The sequence below is a fragment of the Polistes canadensis genome, unplaced genomic scaffold (assembly GCF_001313835.1).
Source record: "Polistes canadensis isolate GaletaPanama2010 unplaced genomic scaffold, ASM131383v1 scaffold_140, whole genome shotgun sequence".
Taxonomy (NCBI): domain Eukaryota; kingdom Metazoa; phylum Arthropoda; class Insecta; order Hymenoptera; family Vespidae; genus Polistes; species Polistes canadensis.
Window position 1 is genome coordinate 267,510 of NW_014569687.1, and position 19,276 is coordinate 286,785.

Below are 19,276 nucleotides of genomic sequence, written 5' to 3' on the forward strand. Positions count from 1 at the left end.
CGATAAAACTGCGATAGATGCTAGATAAAATGATGAAAGAATAAATAACATTAAGATGATAATAAATAAATATAGTAATTAAGGAATGAGATAATAAGGTATAAAGAGTGATATATCGAGTATATTGTCGATGTCGGCAGTTTGTCGTTGAATTAATCTTAAATTTAAGCGTTCAACCGTTCGGTATATGTCGGTCGGGGGAGTTCGGGTGTGTCCGTGAGCAGTCGGTTGGTGACGGAGAGGATCGGTGGCGCGCGCGAGTCACTCGGGCGACCGGGGGCCGCCATTTTCCTCCAGCGAGGGAGAGTGTCGCGAGCGTAGTTCCGCGTATCGTCGGATCTTCGCTTTTTTTTCTTTTAATCGTATAATCGAAAAAATCGAATAATTAAGAAAGTTACGGAGCGTCCTAAGGATAGAGGCGCGCGCGATCACAGTGTCCACATTAATACGATCGACACGGGGCTTCTCTCTACGGGGGGAGGCTCTCCGAAGTCGGCCGTGGACGACGCGAGAGCGGCGCGAACCGAGAGGAGAGCCGCGCCGCCGTGTGGACACCCCTCCGCTCTCAACAAGAGAGCCAGATAAAAAAATATTCAACAAGGACCTAAGCAACCGAAGAAGAAAGGATACGAAGGAACACAGTGGTGATAGAGTGATACGATTTGTGTTATTCCCCTTGTCTCGTTAGTCCCTTTCAGTACAACCGGTGAAAACGCCACGAGTACGACGAAGAGTTCTAAGGTGCTCGACAAATATACGAAGAGTCGCCTCCGACAGGTTAGTCGATGCGGCACGATTCCTATTTTTCTTTTCTTTTCTTTTTTATTAATGCTATAATTCCCTCCCTTTTTTTTATCTTTCTCTTTCTTTATCTATCTATCTTACTCTTCACTTTTCTCTCTATCCTTGCCCGTTTATCGGTGGACGCGGGCCGCGTAGTAGCACGTCGCACGCGGTCCACATACATACGCACCGCAGAGAATTCCGTGACTGCTCACGTTCTTTTCCTGCTCTCTCTCTCTCTCCCTCTTTTTTTTTTTCTACGCAATACATTCTCCTTCGTTCTTCCTTTTCACGACTACAATTCTCCGATGTGTATCCGTTGATACTGCTCATGCTCATGCTCCTGCTGCTGCCGCAGCCGCTGCCCCTGCTCCTGCTAATCGCACGTTCGTGTTGGACGTGAATGTGTGTGTGGGTGTGCGCCCGCTTCATTCCTTCAATTTCTCCTCCCCTCTTCTACTTTACCTCCCATCCTTCATCTCTCTCCTCCCCGTCTCTCTTTCTCTTGTTCTCTGCCACGCTCGCGTTCGTACGTGCGTATAGCGGCAACTGGCGGCGCGATATGGCGGGAGACGCCGTGCCAGCAACGAGCCACGCGCCTTTCTTTTTATTCCTTCCATCGGCCGGATTGGCCCGATTATCATCCTCTTTCTCTTTCCTACTCTCTTTTCTCGTCCGGTATCCTCTCTCTTTCTCCCTCTTTTCGGTCTGATCGACTACGACGGGGAACTACCACCACCGTGATAGGATTTCAGCGACACGTTTCAAACTGTTCTCTTTCTCTCTCTTTCTCCCTTTCGATGCGGACGCGGGTTCGTCTCGCTCTTCCGTAAGTCTCTCGAAATACTTTAACAAGAGACAGAAAGAGATATGTGTCTCTTGTCGATCATAAAAGCGTCTCTATCACATAGGGCCAAAATGCAAAAAAAAAGGTAGTTACATTTTAACCTAATACTTCCTTATTTTTTTTTTTATGTTTATCCTTCTAAAAGTACCACACATTTTTATTTTAATACAAAAATGAGATTGGTTTTACTTATTCCGAAGAGATTTGTTCTTTAAATGTTTGTAGAGAATCGTTTTGCTCTCTATGAACTGGTCGGCTATCATTGGTTGATCTTTGCCGGACGGTGATTGGATGGTCAGGACCCTACGGAGATCGACCAATTATGATGTAGCTTGGAGGATTTTTAGAATTAACCGCTCGACCAAACTGTCGTCGATTAGTTCGGTCGTCTTGCTCTTGCATGTTCTTATATACATTATGTATGTATATATGTATGTTTATTTATGCATGCATATGTATGTATTGAAAGTGTACCGATCGCGTGTTCGAGCATATATTTTTCGACTAATATATCCAATTGACCATAGCCGTTATAAATCATACGTTACTTTGAGAGCGTGCATGTTATATGAATGATACCATTTCGACAAACATTTCTAAATTCTGCTGTTTATTTTTCTATTTTTCTCTGTCTATCCCCTTTCCTATTAAATTCATCCGTTTATCAAGCTATCAAAGTTACAAAGTATAGCAATGATTATTTTTTCACGAGCCACTTGGTGGTTATCAACATGTTTTATCGATTCGAAGAATGCGATAAGAAGCAACATTCGGAAATCGTATTGTGTAAACAATCTTATGATTTTCGATATCACATGTATACATAAGTATTTGTATACATACTTAGCGTCTAAAGATTGTCTATTTTTGTTTTCTCCCTTATCCCTTGAATTTTTTAAGTTATTACGAAGTTATAAAGATGCTTAGAAAAAAAAGAAAACAAAAATAATACTCATAAGAAAGTAATACATTGAATTTAAAGAAGACGATTGTTGTGTGAATTCGCTTGAAATACCAGGAAACATCGATTGATGAGAGAGAAATGTATAGTGACGATAGTAATCGTAGTAGCGTAGTAATATACTAGTATTAATAATAGTAATAGTAATGTGGGAGGGAGTAATTAAGCTGTAATATTTACCATTAATTTCTTCTCAATGCTATTAAAAATTTGGAGATTCATAGAACTATATATAAAAAAGTATATTACATACATACAAATACGACGACTAATGTATCGTGTTCTACGAAAGAGAAATAGATAGAGAGAATGAGAATGACCGCATCGATCGTGTCCATGGGTTTATGCACAGGAAAACGGTTACGTTGCCTTCACTAGAGAAATTTAAATGTAACGACCTAAGTGGTGTCTACGGGAAGGAAGAAAAGAAGGGAAATGAAAGGAGAGAAAGAAAGAAAGAAGGAAGGAAAGAGAGATAGGATAGTCTTGAACGTTGTAACAGGTGCCCCCACCCCTTTAACAGTCTCTCTACTTCTTTCTCTTTCTCTTCCTCTTTTTCTCTCCCTCTCTCTCTCTCTATACATATATACACATACATAGTCAGTCACTAGCTAACTAACTCCTACCAGTTCCATTCTCTACCTCCCCTACTTCTTGTCTATCTCCCCACCCTATTACCTTCCCTCTGTTCTAACTTGTCCTTCTCGTGTATAACATTCGCTGTCCTCTTCCTTTCGCCGCTACTTAGCCTCTTTATGTAAGCTAGCAAACTGACCTGACTTAACTATCGCGCGCACTGTAACCTACTGCTGCTTTGCTACTGGTACTATCGCTGCTGTTGCTACTGCTACTGTTACACGTTGCCCTTTGGAAGACACTTCCTTCCAAGTTTCCTGTTCTCGTTGATGTTCTGATCAAACTATTACTTTTCTCTAAACAAGATGACTACAACAATATCATCGTCAATCTAGAATCCATCTTCGTATTATTTAATCATTGATCTCTTGGAGTCGGTGATCAAACTGATTATTTCTTTCAACACATTAATCGTCGTTAAACATATTTTGACAGACACCTTACTGCCTACGCCGTTAGATTCTATAGTACTGGGATTTAAAGTTCTTATAGTGATTTTATTTCAATTGATTACTTTTCTTTTATAAGTTTTATGTTATTTTTTTTTCTTTTTAGGTCAATTTGAGTTTTTTTAAGACATTACTTGTCTGCAGTTGTGTAATAAACACTAGGAAAACTCGTCTGACTGAAAACGGTCTGATAATAAACAAACGATCATCAGTAATTACTATCATGTCAGCAGTGTACGTGCACGTGTTGTTCATTCTTTCCGATGGTATCAAAGATTCGTGAGTAATACTCGATCGATTTAGAAAATGATTACTTTTTTTTATACAGTATAGTTATAAAGTTTCTTAGTTCGGAGTTTTGTAATCGGAAACAAATTATTTAGGAAATTTTGGTCCACTCCACTTATGTGTGTATGCATATAAATATATGTATTTAGAATGACATTCTCGAGATATATCTACGTAATTTCATGATCTCGAGTTTATTAAGTACTACAATTGTGTGCCATTGTTCGAGCTAAGAAATATGGTCGAAAGCGCAAGGTCAAGGACGCGAGTCTAGAACTTTCCTTCTGGTATGCTTTGAATGATTTCAAAGTCCTCTAACATACGTAAGTTGGTAAAAGTGATATGCTATATGTATGTAGTATACTTACATGCGTACTTAAACTTATTAAATTTCTATTAAAGATTGTTTGGAAAGTAATTTCATTTTTTCTTTTTTTGTGATGAGAAATAGAAGACAATTTTTGTATATATTGAATCCAAAGCATTTTAAATGATCGTGAATTGTTGAATTTGATAAATCCTATTTCTTGGCTGTTTCTTACGTTGTTATAAAACAATTAGCTTCCATCGGTGCCATTATTTTGTTCTTATTTCCTTAAACTGGACAACTTAAGCGTGATTCATCTTTTAAGGCGAAATTTAGAAAAGTCATTTTAATTTTAACATTCATTTTATTAATATACACTTTAATTTTCTATTTCTGATGTGATGGTAAAAAAAATCTATTTTTTTCTAAATCACGCGTCTGAAATATCTGTTGCTAGAATGTAAAATGATTTTGAAGTTTACATTAGAGTAAGATTAGATATCACTAACCGTGACTATCTCTGTGCAAAAACTGAAATTATTTTCCGAACAATCTAATACTTATCCTTTCTTATACGCACAGAAAAAGAAAGATAGAGATAAAGTTAAAGATAGAGTTGTTCTCGACCACTTATCGTACGAATATCTTCTTGTGTATAGGAGGGGTTGAATATTTTCAATGGTTACAAGTACCACTTTAATCCCATTTGTAGACTCGTTCCGATCGTGTTACGTATCTTTCTAACTTTTTATATATATATACATATATATATGTACATGCATACATACATATATACATACGTATATATTGTATATGCATGGGAACGAAAGAATTTCTGTCGATGCTAATTTTCGAGGAAAAGAGAGAGTCATTTCTCTTCGTACTTTTCTTTAATAAAAAACTTTGCCCCGAGAAAGAAATCAAACTTCTCTGATGAAAGTTAAAATGGCAAACTTGTCTTTATACACCGTACATTGTTTTATTCTCTTTCTTTGCTACAGAGTAGAAACGATTTTTGATTCGTCTTATTTAAAATTACCATTTTTAACATTTTTTTTCTCCAATTCATTTCTATTTACAAACTTGAACTTGATAAATATACAAATATAATAATAATAATAATTGAAATATATATATATATATAGGGAATAAATGAAAATAATTGATTAAATTGATTCCATTCATAGATAAACGGTGCATACCAAAATACCAAATAGCGATACTAATAATACTGATAATAATATCTCTTTTATAATACGGTACTTTGAGAGCACAGTTTGTAATGTAACACGGTAAAAAAAAATTGCGTAATACCGTTCTATAGTAGCAGTAACAGCAGCAGCAACAGCAGTAGTAGCAGCTAGCTAGCTAGCTAGGGTATTCCCTGAGTGTAAGGTTGTAATACAACACGCTATAAAAATTCTACATAAACCGTCCCCAATCTGCACATATACCTAAGTACAATATTTTCCATGAAACAACAAAGAAGATTCCCATAGCGTGATACGTGATCCAAAAACTTGATACGGAAACTAAAATCATTTTTATTACTTTTTAATCATTTCTTGTGTATAAAACAAATACAAATTAATTGTTTTTACATGAATTGTCGCTGTCAGTAGTACAACTTTATATCCGATCGAATGTTTGACGATTCCTGCAAACACAGATACATACTTAAGATACACATACATATACATATATATATAAAGTACACCGAGACTTTTCCGAATGCGGAGAAAGAAGAAAGTTCTCGGGTGTTTATTTCGCGTGGAAATATCAGGATACTGTTGTGTAGGAAGGTTAATTATAGTAGAGGGTAGAGGGATAATGCAAAAAGGTGGTAGGAGTGAAAAGAAAGGAAAGGAAAAGAAGAGAAGAGAAGAGAAGAGAAGTTGTCGAGTGTGGAAGAGAGTAAAGTGGATAGCATATATCAATTCATTGTAAACAGAGAGAAAGATAGGAAGATATAGAAAGAGAAAGAGAGAGTTGAACGGTAAGCAGCTTCGGGATTTGGTTTGTCGAGAAGCGCGAGAGACGACGAGACGAAGGATGGGACACGGCGATGGTGCAGGTTGCGACAGCTATTGGGGAAAAGAGAGGGGGGTTGGTTGAGGAGGATGGTGTTGTCAGAGAGAGAGAGAGAGAGAGAGAGAGAGAGAGGAGGAGGAATGGTGGGAAGAGGATGAAGAGGGGTGGAGAGGGAGAAGCCGAGACATCGATCGGGGCCGGCCATTGCTTGCCACGCTCCACTACTAGGAGTCAAGATGCCATATTCACTAGGAGGAACTAAACTCCCATGCAACTCTACCACCACCCCCCTCTCTTTCTCCTCTTCCTCTTCCCTCCCAGCGGTCTCTACGCATTTGTCCTAACCCGGCGTGCGGTTCGTCGTTGGATGTGCTGTTGGCTGGCTGGTTGGATGGCTGGCTGGTTGGTTGGATGGTTGGCTGGCTGGCTGGCTGGCTAGTCGGCGACGGCACTGCTGTGCCACCAGCAAAATAACATCTTAAACGTGCAGCCAACAGCACCACCAGCAGCAGCAGCACACGCTCTCACGCGCGCACACGTTAAGCGTGATGCGATGGAGAGCAGCAGTTCGCGCTGTTCACAACGTTGCGCGTGAAGGGGGTGGGTTGGGGGGGGTTGACAGGGAAAGAGGGGTAATGGTTTATATGGCGAGAGGGGTGGGGTATCATCGGGGGTTTGCGCGTAGAATGGACTCTCGTGTTTTACTTCCCCCACCCTTCTTTTATCTCTACTCTTTCCTTCTTATTCTCTTCCTTTCTCGTTTTATACTCTACTCTTGAAGCAAATACAGTTATGTACCAATACATAGTTACCAAAGAAACGTACGAATGTACGAAAGGAAGGAATGGTGAAGAAGGAACGAATCGTTCTCTCGTTGCTCGCGGTTGCCGAGTGCGTCGCACCTCGAACAAGAGGAAATCGTTTTGTGTATTACACCTGGTGGTAGTTCTGTGAGGGTGTCGCATATAAACGCTTACTGCGTTTTTTCTTATTCTATTTCTTCTTTCTTTTTCTTTTTCTTGTTGTTGTAGTTGTTGTTGTTGTTTTTGTTTTTGTTTTGTTGATGTTGATGTTGATGTTGTTATTTTTGTTGTTGTTGTTGTTGTTGGTTTGTCTCTTTCTTCTTCTTCTTCTTCTTCTTTGATGCTTCTTTTATCAAGAGACACTTTTCAGACGTAACAGGTCAAAAGGCAAATAATAATACTCTTGTAATGTTACTTTTATCGGATTTCGAAATTGTTTAGGAAGAAAATGTTCTATCGATAATATCGATCCCTCTCTCTTCTCTCTTGCTTATGAGATAAGAACAAAGTTATTATCCGTCTTTATCGTTCGTTCATTCATTCATTCATTCATTCGTTCCCCTTTCTAAAATCAATGTAAGGATTACTTCGGTGTATAAACAGAAATAGAGATATATCATTTCCTCTTTTACAATACAATAGAAATTTCTTATTCTACATAAGAGGTACCATTACACGATTGAACATGAGAATAAACGACGTATTGAAAAGATAAGTTTGATGCAATTTCTTTTGTTTTTTTTTCTTCTTCTTCTTTTATTAAAGGAAAAGGACATTCTTATTCCCATCGTTGTATCTCCTTCTTTCGATTATAAAATCAAATTCTTCTCCTTCTCGTCTCTCACCTTCAAGAAGAACGTTTTCACTACCGTTGGCAGACTTCATCTCCTACGAAGATGGATCGCGCTTCGTCCTTGAATAAAACGATCGCGGGACTAAGGGGCGTCGACCAATACGAAAACGAGCACCGAGCATTGGATTACTCTCTTCTAGCTCCTGATCCTTGACGAGCAGTTATGACCGTCGTCAGGGGAAGGAAGAAGGTCGTCGTCTTTTTTACGATCTCCGCCAATGTTTCTTCTTAGATCGGCAGGCAAACGTTACTTGCTTTTAGATTGGTCGACTTTTCTATACCGAAGGGAACAACCAAATGTATTTTCCGTGTTCTCCATTTAATCGGTCTATTAAGAAATATTTGCCTTTTCATTCTTACTAGGAATACATTCGTATACGTTTCTATACACGGGTATAAAGTTGATTCAAAAGTTATTTGGTAATTTTTTAAATTACCACGTGGATGAGTTGAACAGATTGAGAGGTCTAACGTAAAAACAATTTTTTTTATTTTTCCACGTGGAGTCAAAACTTTTCAATCCACCCTCGTACATCCTTTGTACAATATTATGTGTATTTTTTATTTATTTATATTATATTTATTACTATTTATGTTACACAAACATATCTTATTATTTGCTTATTATTCTAGTATCTTTTTTTTTTTTAATTTAGAAGCTTACAATTGTGATAAAAATTACTACTCTACTATATGAAAATTCCATTATCAAAATAGAAATAAATATAAACGAATAAAATGTATCAACATATATTACGTATATTGGCCGTTTATTATAAAATTGGTGTAAGTTAATTGTTGAGCAAAATTAAGCAAATACATCATTTTCGTGAATTATAAATAAAACATCCAAATTATATAATTTTTTTCTCTAAAATGAAACTCTTAAACAATTTTAATAACAAACGGTCCAAGTATATATCGTTCGTATGCAACTTACTGAGAAAAGCTTTGCCACGTTGCTGTTTGCTGTGGTGAATTATGCTTCTGATACTCGTGCGAGGAGGTACGCGGTGCGTGTGAGTAACGAAACGACATTAAAGTCGGTTAACGTTATCGCTTTCACTTGCGTACCTCTCTCTCTCTCTTTTTCTTTCTGCATCAGGATTTCTGTGGATCGTTTTTTCTTACAAGCGAAGATAAGATCTGTTTCTCATAGATGCCGACGTTACATTAAAGCTTTTTTTTTTTTATCGGTCTTACTTCCTTATTATGTGTATACAAAAGCTTATTCATATTCTTCGATCCGATTATATTCAAAAATACTTGAGATTAAATATAATAACAACAGTAATAATATTGATTAAGAGATTTTTTTTTCTTTTTTTGTTATCTTTCTCATCGCGTCGATAATTTCTAATAAGTGTTTCTAAAAAAGAAAGAAAGAAAGAAAGGGAAGAAGAAAATTACTCGTAAAACACAGTAGTTACTCTTTCGGTTCAAGAATGGCGGGAAGATGATGGCGAAGACCGTGAAACGAAAGAAGGAGAAATAAAGAAAGAGAGAGAAGAGAGAGAGAGTATATGGTGAAGGAATGAACGCACAGGTGTGTTATGTGTGCGATAGAGAAAGAGAAATGGATGGATGGATAAAACAAGAGAGAGAGAGAGAGAGAGAGAGAAAGAAAGAGAAAGGGCAAAGAAGAAGAAGAAGAAGAAGAAGAAGGTGGAGGTAGAGAAGGAAGAGAAGGAAGGGCAGGCGTTGGAGAAGCGAAGTTTCGCTTTAGGAGTAGAGAACTTAACTGAGTTAACTTTGCTGCCGAGCCAAACTTTCCGCCAACTTTAAGTAGTTGCCGTTCTCCAGCCCCCTCTTTCTTCTCCTCCCTTTCCACCTTCATGGCCGTTCGCTCGTTTCTCTGCAAAAGGTGCAGGAGAAATCAGTAAGGAGGGGGGGTTGATAGTAGTAGTACTACTACTACTACTAGTAGTAGTGCTGATGGTAGGGAGTAATAGTAGTAGTAGTAGTAATGAATGCAGAAGGTACAAAATGCTTTTCCACCCTTTTTCATCTCCCTTCTAAAAACCCCCTGAAATCACCTAGCTAGCAGCGCCTACTTTTATGTTCCGCTACAAAAGATTGTAGTCGTTTCGAAATAGTTCTGATTGTCGCGTAATCGTGCGATACATTTCGAATTTCAACATACGCTCCCGCCATTGGCAAGCGCAAAACCAACCAAGATCTCCTACCAAGAAGTAAACTTTATTTCGCAAGAAGAAAGCGAAGAAAACTTCCGGAAGGAAGGAAGAAAGAGGAAGGGTTACGATAGTATGTGTGTGTGTGTATATATATATGTATAGGTAGGCCATACTCCGTGAAAAGTTTTATGAAACAAATCCTCTTATGCACGAGTGTCTCTCTCGTATGTGTTATATATGTATATATGTGTATATACGAATATATCTATGCGTGCAGGTATGTCGTGTATCTGCGTGTCATGTTTTTATGGTTTTTTTAAGGTTTTGATTTGTTTTTCTTTTGAACTTTTTTTTCCTACTTTGTCGCGTAGGAGAATAGTAAGAAAGAGAGATCTATAGATCATTCCAAGTTTCTTTTTCTTCTTCTTCTTCTTCTTATTCTTCTTATTCTTCTCCTTTTGACTTCCCGTTTCTTTGAGGAAGAATAATTGTATCATTTATCTGACGTTAAAATAGTAGTTTTACCTTGAACTTTGGTTCTTAACGTTCTAACACGTGCCGCGCGATACTTGTTAGCAGAAAATATCATTTTCTTTTTATTTCTTTTTTCACATTATTTCGATTTATCATATTATTCTTTTCATTTCATTTTTATTTCGTTATTATTATTAATTTATTTATATTGGTAATAAAAAAAAAAAAAGAGAGAAAACAAAAAGTATGTTATTGTAATTAAGAAAAATTATAGGTGAATATATACATAATTAAAATCAATAATAATATATTTCTTCAAACGTGTGTGTATCTATCGCATAACGGTGTCATCCTATATAACGCGATAACATTTTCATGCACAAGCTTTTCGAAGTTACCCTAATCTTGGACACTAATATCGATCGAAACTCGCGAGTCTCTCTCTCTCTCTCTCTTTCTTTAGTACACGGAAATAATAGCCGATAAAATGTGTCGACCAGAGAGAGAAAGAGAGAGAGAGAGAGATATAATTTAGAGATGAGTGAATTTCCGAGCATAGAGTAATAACATCCTCGTAATGACGACGATTTCTTCTTTTTCTTCTCATTTTTTTCCTTCCCTTTTCCTCCCTCCCCTTACCCCTCTTGTAAGTTATCGCAACGGGGGATAAAAAAGCTTACGCGATTATTTTCCGAGGATGAGGGGGAAGGAAAGAGAAAGAAAGGGGAAAGCTAGAAGAGAAAAGGAGGAGGAGGAAGAAGGGGAGGGGGGCTGGGGGTGGCACGGTCGTTTGAATTTCACGTGTCACTAACAAAAACCTAGTCACTTCGCTGAGGTAAGTTTTGAAACAAACTTTACTTTATCGTGGCTCGATTGTAGGAAGTGAGGAGGGAGGGAGAGCGAAAAGGGGTCCGAGGAAGGAAGAGAGTGAGTGAACCATGAGGAGGACGAGCAGCCTCCCCCCCTCCCCCTTCCCCCCTTCTATCTCTTCCTCACGATTCTCAGCCAAGTAAAGTTGCTCCCAGGTTAGACAATAATTGGATAACTTCGCCCTCATAGCACCCCGCCACCTCCTCGACTTCAATCCTCCTCCTCCTCCTCCTCTTACTACGATTCCTACTCAACCTCTCTATAATATACCTCGTCCTTCCCGCGCGCGTGCTCTTTCCCTTCCTCCCTCATTTCTTCCTCTTTTTCATCCCTTCGTCCTCTTTATCTCTCTATCCTTCTTCATCTGTCCAACTTGTAAAACTCTGTTGCACACCGAGATTAAAGCAAAAGGGTTGAATTTAATCACTTAAACCAAGTGACGTGTAGACCCAGAAAGAAATTTTGGAATAAAATTTGACTAACTTAGAAAACTTTTATATAGATGGATTAATGATGGAAGAGAGAAAAAGATATATATAAATTTAGTTTAGTTTAGTTTAGTTTAGTTTAGGTTGGGTAGTTAAGTCAGGCTAAGTTAAGTTAAGTTAGGTTGGGTTAGGTTAGGTTAGGTTAGGTTAGGTTAGGTCGTTGGATGAGTAGTAACGTGAGCGCTGGAAACGTGGACGTTGTGTGTGCCATAATGCAACGCAGCATAATGTGTACGGTATGTGTCACATGGAAATGAGGAAATAGGGTCAAAGGATAGCGCAAGCCAAGACATTAAAGCATTTTATCAACTTCATTTCTTGACCATTTCTTTCGGAATTTTCTTTCTTCAATACTTAAATGTTTTCTTACAAATCAATCCAATACTATATACATTATCTTTCCTTTCTTTTTTTTTTTTTTTTTTTTTTTCCCCAAATTAAAAAAAAAAGAAAATCAAAAAAGCGCGACAAAGAAAAACAGAAAAATCACGGTAAAAAAATAAAACGAGACGAAGTTCGGGGTGACGAAAGAGGGATGAGGTTAGGTACGGAATGGAACGGAACAGGGGAAGAGTGGAGAGCAGAAGAAGTGACTCCNACATTAAAGCATTTTATCAACTTCATTTCTTGACCATTTCTTTCGGAATTTTCTTTCTTCAATACTTAAATGTTTTCTTACAAATCAATCCAATATTATTAACTTTTTTTTCCTTTTTTTTTTTTTTTTTTTTTGTTTTTCCCCAAATTATACTCTAACGCGTAATCATCAAAGCGCGCGCGTCACATGTACTGAAATCACGGTCCTCGAGATAAACGAGACGAAGTTCGGGGTGACGAAAGAGGGATGAGGTTAGGTACGGAATGGAACGGAACAGGGGAAGAGTGGAGAGCAGAAGAAGTGACTCCTCCGAGCATAGTACGTGGTCGTTAACGTTTATAGCTAGTTACGATCATTGTGTAGTAGTAGTGGTAGGAATATATGCATATATATATAGTAAATACGAGCTAGCTTGATTCTCTCTCTCTCTCTCCCTCTCCCTCTCTCCCCTTTCTCTTTCTCTGTCTACGTCTCTCTTCTTTAACGCGCTTCCTCAAATGCATCCGCGACTTTGTTCCTCGGGTTAAACTTCACGTACGCGTACATTGTACGATATATACGCTCTGCCAGCTGTCGAACAAGGACTTAATCTCCTCCTCCCCCCTCTATCCCTTTCTCTTGTCGCTTCTCTTTCTCTTTCTGGGGTTTCAACTCTTTCTCTCTCTCTGTCTCTTCTCCTTTTGATGATATGAGCTTGGCGTTTTCGCTGAGTTGGCACAACATGTGCCCAAGTCAAAGTGCTTGGGTTTGCATTTCGCGTTAGTATCGCATCCTCGCTTTCGCTGAGGCCAGCAGTAGATCTCATTTTGTGTAGCCTTCCTTCTCTATCTCTTCTTTACTTCCCCTTCCCCGCGGAAGAAGCTATGTCTACGTATTTCGATTATGCGCGCGTATGTTGACCTACGGATTCGAGCGAACTCTCAAACCTTCTTTCTTTCTTTCTTTTTTTCTCTCTACTTCCTTACCTCCCTCTCATTCTATCATTCAAAAGTTACACGGACACGTGTGAAGCGATTCATCGATACACTTTTATTTTCATTATCGGTTAGTTCTGATTTCTTTTTTTTTTTGTTAATAGAATTATAGATAAGTATCGATAAACATTGAAAAATATCAATATCGATAAACGAATATAAAAATACATTTATTATCTATTTAAAGTCTATTTCAAATTTATTTAAATTCAATGTAGAAAATTTATTACGTATATTAAAATGTTTCCTTTTTTTTTTTTTTTTTTTTTTTACATAGTTTCATATGTAAATTAATCGTAAGAATAACAACAATTTTGTTTTCGTGTCAATTAATGTGTAAACAGTAAAACAAAGTAGGATTTTATATGCAACGGCGTTTACACGATTCAAGAACGTTAATCCTTGAAAATTGATTGGTCAATGTCAAAATATATTTCCAAAAAAGGATTGAGAAAAACCATTCGAAATGTTTTCTTATTTTTTTTTTTTTCTTTTATTCTATTCTTTCATGAGAAAGATTCGCGGTAGAAACTTTCTTCTTAACTAGTAATAGACACGTGTGTAATAATCTCGTTACGAATCGTTCGTTAACAAAGTACGAAGAAGAAGAAGAATAAGAAGGGGTTACTTCGAACAGTATGTAGTATCTTGAGATGAAAGCACGCTTGCGCGCGTGTGCATGCATACGTGCGTGCGCGTTGTATGTGTATGTGTGTGCCTATCACATACTCATCAATTGCAAAGCGTCCGTTCACGCATGCGAGGGCGCCACGTGTTAGAGTCGCGCCGACTTTTCTTATGGAACTTTACTAGTTCAGCACTTTTCCGTTTGACCACATAAAAGCGCTGAATCATAAATCGGTATCGTTTTAGGGTTATTCTTTTCGACTCGTTGACCAACGCTCTATAGTGGAGGCCTCTAACGAGAAAAATCAGTTTCATCTTTCCACCAGTAGAGTAGTTTGCCTTAAGAAATATCGTGCGTGTGTTATATATATTATATGTATTAGTAAGATTTATATACACATAAACATATATACATGGTACACAACACACATATATATATATATATATATATATATATAAATATATGTATAACTTGTACATGAAACGTAGATGCACTATGATTGGCTTTCTAATTACTTTCTTGTAGTAACTGGATCGAATGCGTAATAGCATTATTTGTAAAAGGAAAAAAAAATTTGTTCTCTACAAAATTACTCGAAATATATATATATATATATATACACACAAATACATATATATGTATATATGTGTATACATATCGTCTCTATTGTTATTAGTTATTAGTTATCAATAAAGTTTTTATTTGACCGTCGTCGGCAAAAAAAAAGTAAGAAATCATTCAAAGCTTTCATAAAGAATACGAGCTTATTTTCCGACGAAGTTACTCGTATACATATATACATATGTACTTCTTGTATGCTTATATATACATCTCTGTGTTGTTATTGGTCATCGACAAAGTTTCGGTTGACCGTTATTGGCTAAGAAGTGAGAAATCAGTTGAAGCTTTTAAAAAGAATACCAGAGCTAATATATATCGTGCTACCTACCAACGCCAAGAGTAGTGTACTGTATCAACGCACCCGAAAACATTATCCCCAGCCGCCGCCAGTGATTTCGTTCTGGGTGCCCTCTGCGCTTCTCTGCGATCTTCTTTTTCTCAACGTTTTAAGTAATAACCACAGGAATAATTCTCGTAATCTTATTTCTTATTCCAAAGTTGTAGTGATATTACGATATTTTGTGATATTTTTTTCTAATTCACCCACAGGATATTATTATTTTACTCGCTCGAACGTACGCAGTGCGCAGGTTAAGCCGGCGCGTTTCAAGGTAACCTAAAAAGTTTTCAATCGCGCACGCTGTTACGAATATTATGTGTGTGCGTGTTTTCGCAGTAATTTCTTCATAAGTTTTGCCAGGGTTAATTACTCGATTGTCAGACTATCGTTTATTCTTTTTTTTTATGCCATTTGCTTCCAAAGGTGGCATTCATTTAGTATGCCGAATTACAAATCTATCCTTTGATGTAGATTTCATTATTACATATTTCACATTTTCATCCGTTTCCATAACAAAGATGTATGTATGTATGCTATCATCCTCGTTCACGTAATTTTTGTGCAACGTACATTTTTTCAAGCTTATTTGTCTGACCATTTGATTGCTTATTTTATTTCATTTCTATGCATCCATTATTGTTGTAATATACTATACTAATATTTCTTATTCTATGATTTTATACAAATGATTAAGCGTTACTTTGCAATTAATAATGCGTTGTATTATTGCCCACGTGCTTTATTAGAATTAATTTTTAAATTACAAATAAGAAATAAAGAGTTGCTTACTTAAGATATGTATGTTAATACCTGGAATATTTATTATAATATAAGCTTTTGATGTATGTAAGTTTACAAATATATTGCACATTAAAATAAAACTTGTGTTTCCTTATTTACAGGAGACGGTATTCAGCGATTCGTGATGCGTTGGAGGTTCTGTGGTCCTTGTACAAAAACCAACCAGAAGTCGGTGTTGCAAAAGCAATTTGTGTGACAAAGCATCAAAGTGCAAAATCATATAATCAGATATTCGAAGAGGCTTCCTTGCGTGCGGTTTATAAAACTTTTTTTGCGAAATAGTGGACATTTTTAGTGAAACTGAGAGTAAGGGTGAAAAACATAAACATAGGGGGGGCTGTCTGACCGATGGACAAACGGAAGATGATGCCCAAACGCCCTCGAATGGAGAATCTAAGGGGCCCTATTGCAAATGGGCCCATCCAATCACGACCACTAGTGGCTTTACTTGATGGACGAGATTGTTCTATTGAAATGCCCATTCTTAAAGATGTTGCGACTGTGGCCTTTTGCGATGCACAGTCCACGTCAGAAATTCATGAAAAGGTAAGATATCTTTGCATTGTAAAAGGAGATCCATCGTATCTTAATTTAATTGAGATTTAAATGAGATATTTATTTATATTTCATATATCATAGGTATTAAATGAAGCTGTAGGTGCACTTATGTGGCATACTATAATTTTGACAAAAGAAGACCTTGAAAAGTTCAAAACGCTACGGATTATTGTTAGAATTGGATCCGGAGTAGATAATATCGATGTCAAAGCAGCTGGTGAACTTGGCATCGCAGTGTGCAATGTGCCTGGCTATGGAGTCGAAGAAGTAGCAGACACCACTCTTTGTCTGATTTTAAATCTTTATCGACGCACATATTGGTTAGCAAATATGGTACGCGAAGGAAAAAAATTCACTGGACCTGAACAGGTAAGAAAAAAAAGAAAGATATGTATTTTTTTAGTAATTTTTTATTTATAAAGGACATAAGATATAATTATTTTAATATGTAACATATTTTAGGTTAGGGAAGCAGCAACAGGATGTGCAAGGATACGAGGCGACACGCTTGGCATAGTCGGCTTAGGCAGGATCGGTTCTGCAGTTGCATTACGTGCTAAAGCTTTTGGTTTCACTGTCATCTTTTATGACCCTTACCTACCTGATGGAATCGAGAAATCTCTTGGACTCACCAGGGTTTATACATTGCAGGTGAAGAATCCTTTCTATTATTCCTAATAGTATTCTTTTTTTTTTTACTTTTTTGTAATCAAATGTCCATCAATTTAATCAAACTTATGTTTCATTGTACGTTTCAGGATTTACTGTTTCAATCCGACTGTGTGTCTCTACACTGTACCTTGAATGAGCACAATCATCACCTAATAAATGAATTCACTATCAAGCAGGTATTAATATATTCTTATAATTAATTAAACAAGTTTCTTTATTGATATTTTAATGAGACTACGATGTTATTGCAGATGAGACCAGGAGCATTTTTAGTAAACACAGCACGAGGTGGACTGGTAGACGATGATGCATTAGCTGCCGCACTTAAACAGGGTAGAATTCGTGCAGCGGCATTGGATGTTCATGAAAATGAACCATACAATGTCTTTCAGGGTCAGTCTACACAATGTGAGTTTTGTCTGACCATACCTAACCCCCTCCCTCTCTGACTAATATTTCCTTTAGTCATCCTAGTCCTCTTCTTGACTATCTGGTATATATTATACACCAGTGGCATATTATTTATAAAGGAATCAATTAAAGGTGAACATATTTAGGAGACAACGTTTATCGTTACCACGTAGCTTACGAATCGATAATTTTTTTATCATTGATAAATTGATAAATGTAAGAAATAAACAAGCAGATACGTTCGTTGACGATGCACGTTGAAATTTTAAAAAGAGGATGGGAAGGAAAAAGAAAAAAGAAAAAAAGATTGTGGGGCGCAAAGATAGATCGCAAGAGAATAATGTATTTTCTTTCCGTGTATGCCCTAGGTCCGTTGAAAGATGCGCCGAATCTGTTGTGCACACCACACGCCGCATTCTACAGCGACGCGAGCTGCACCGAACTTCGCGAGATGGCGGCCAGCGAAATACGAAGAGCTATCGTCGGTCGCATACCAGACTGCTTACGAAACTGTGTAAACAAGGAGTATTTCCTTTCCTCGACCGGGTAAGCGTCCTTAAAATGCCAATAAAATTCAACTAAGGCTTAAAAATCGTAGGGTATATTTTATATACTTGGAGTATCGACGCTATTTCTTTTTCTTGCACCCGGGAAAAAGATATCGTAATTTTTACAGAAACAGATTTTCAAGCAGATGTTAACTCGTATTACATGGAAAGAGAATCAAGTGTAAAGTAACGTGGTTATAGAAGCGTTCTCGAACCTTTGGATTTCCTAAGATCGATTGGGCACTTTGTAAAAGGCATTTATCGAAGTGGCCAATTTCTTTTCGCTTTCTCCAGCAGCTACCCCGAGGGGATCAACGGCGGATACTACGCTGGGGCGCTGCCCGTTCAACAGGCGCATTCAACGACTCCTCACGATTCTGCACCCCCACCTCCCGGTGGGCATTCCGTCGTCGGCGGCGGTGGTGGTGGGGGTGGTGGCGGACCAAACTCCTCGGCAGGCGGTGCAGGCGCCGGGGGTCCGACAGGCCCCGCGGGTCCAACGGTAGGCGGCGGCGGGGCTGGAGGCCCTGCTTCAGCTCCCCCTACTGCTGGATTACCCGGTCTACCACACAGCATAGTGAGCGAGCCTGACCCCCGGCCAAGCCCACCTGCTCCGAGTCCCCGTTGACCTTGAACTTCAGACGTACACTCCTGCACCACCCTCCGATCTAATTTCCTTTAGCCATTCACGGACATGCTACATATACTTTAACATACAAATACACTTACATGCATACACTGCACTCTACTAACAAATACATCAAAGAAATACGTACATAGAGCAAGAAAGAAAAAGAGAGAGAGAGAGAGAGAGAGAGAGAGAGAGAAAGAAAGAGAAAGAAAGAGTAAGAGAGAGTGAGAGAGTGAGAGAGTGAAAGGGTGAGAGAGTAAGAGAGAGAGAAATAGGGAGGGATAGGGATAGGAATAGGGATAGGGGTAAGGATAGTAATAGGGGATAGGAATAAGGATAAGGATAAGGATAAAGATAAGAATAGGGATAGGGGTAGAGGCAGGGGCAGGGGCAGAGGCAGGGGCAGGGCCAGGGATAAGGTGATGGAGAGGGAAAGAGAGAGAGCAGAGAAGAGAAAAGAAGAGAAGAGAAGAGAGAAGAAAAGAGACGAGAAGAGGAGAGGAGAGGAGAGGAGAGGAAAGAGAGACACGTATTATAAAGAAGTAAGTAAAAAAAGTAACAGAGAGATA

At 38.0% G+C, this 19,276-nt stretch overlaps 1 protein-coding gene across 6 annotated transcripts in view; it reads left to right on the forward strand.

Moving 5' to 3' along the window:
- Positions 1-257: 257 nt before the first annotated feature.
- The window catches only part of LOC106788471 (C-terminal-binding protein), a 31,672-nt gene continuing 12,653 nt past the window's right edge, over positions 258-19,276 (forward strand). The window contains exons 1-9 of one of the 6 annotated variants that reach the window (XM_014751744.1): positions 15,038-15,196; positions 15,296-15,357; positions 15,989-16,433; positions 16,527-16,814; positions 16,908-17,096; positions 17,204-17,293; positions 17,369-17,525; positions 17,897-18,074; positions 18,371-18,931. In XM_014751744.1, coding sequence (XP_014607230.1) covers positions 16,236-16,433; positions 16,527-16,814; positions 16,908-17,096; positions 17,204-17,293; positions 17,369-17,525; positions 17,897-18,074; positions 18,371-18,704 — 1,434 coding nt within the window. In that variant the 5' untranslated portion in view covers positions 15,038-15,196; positions 15,296-15,357; positions 15,989-16,235 and the 3' untranslated portion in view covers positions 18,705-18,931. Of the gene's footprint in view, positions 778-1,912; positions 2,050-15,037; positions 15,197-15,295; positions 15,358-15,988; positions 16,434-16,526; positions 16,815-16,907; positions 17,097-17,203; positions 17,294-17,368; positions 17,526-17,896; positions 18,075-18,204; positions 18,932-19,276 lie in introns of those variants that run through there. The other 5 variants (XM_014751743.1, XM_014751746.1, XM_014751748.1 and 2 more) reach the window with 5 other exon arrangements.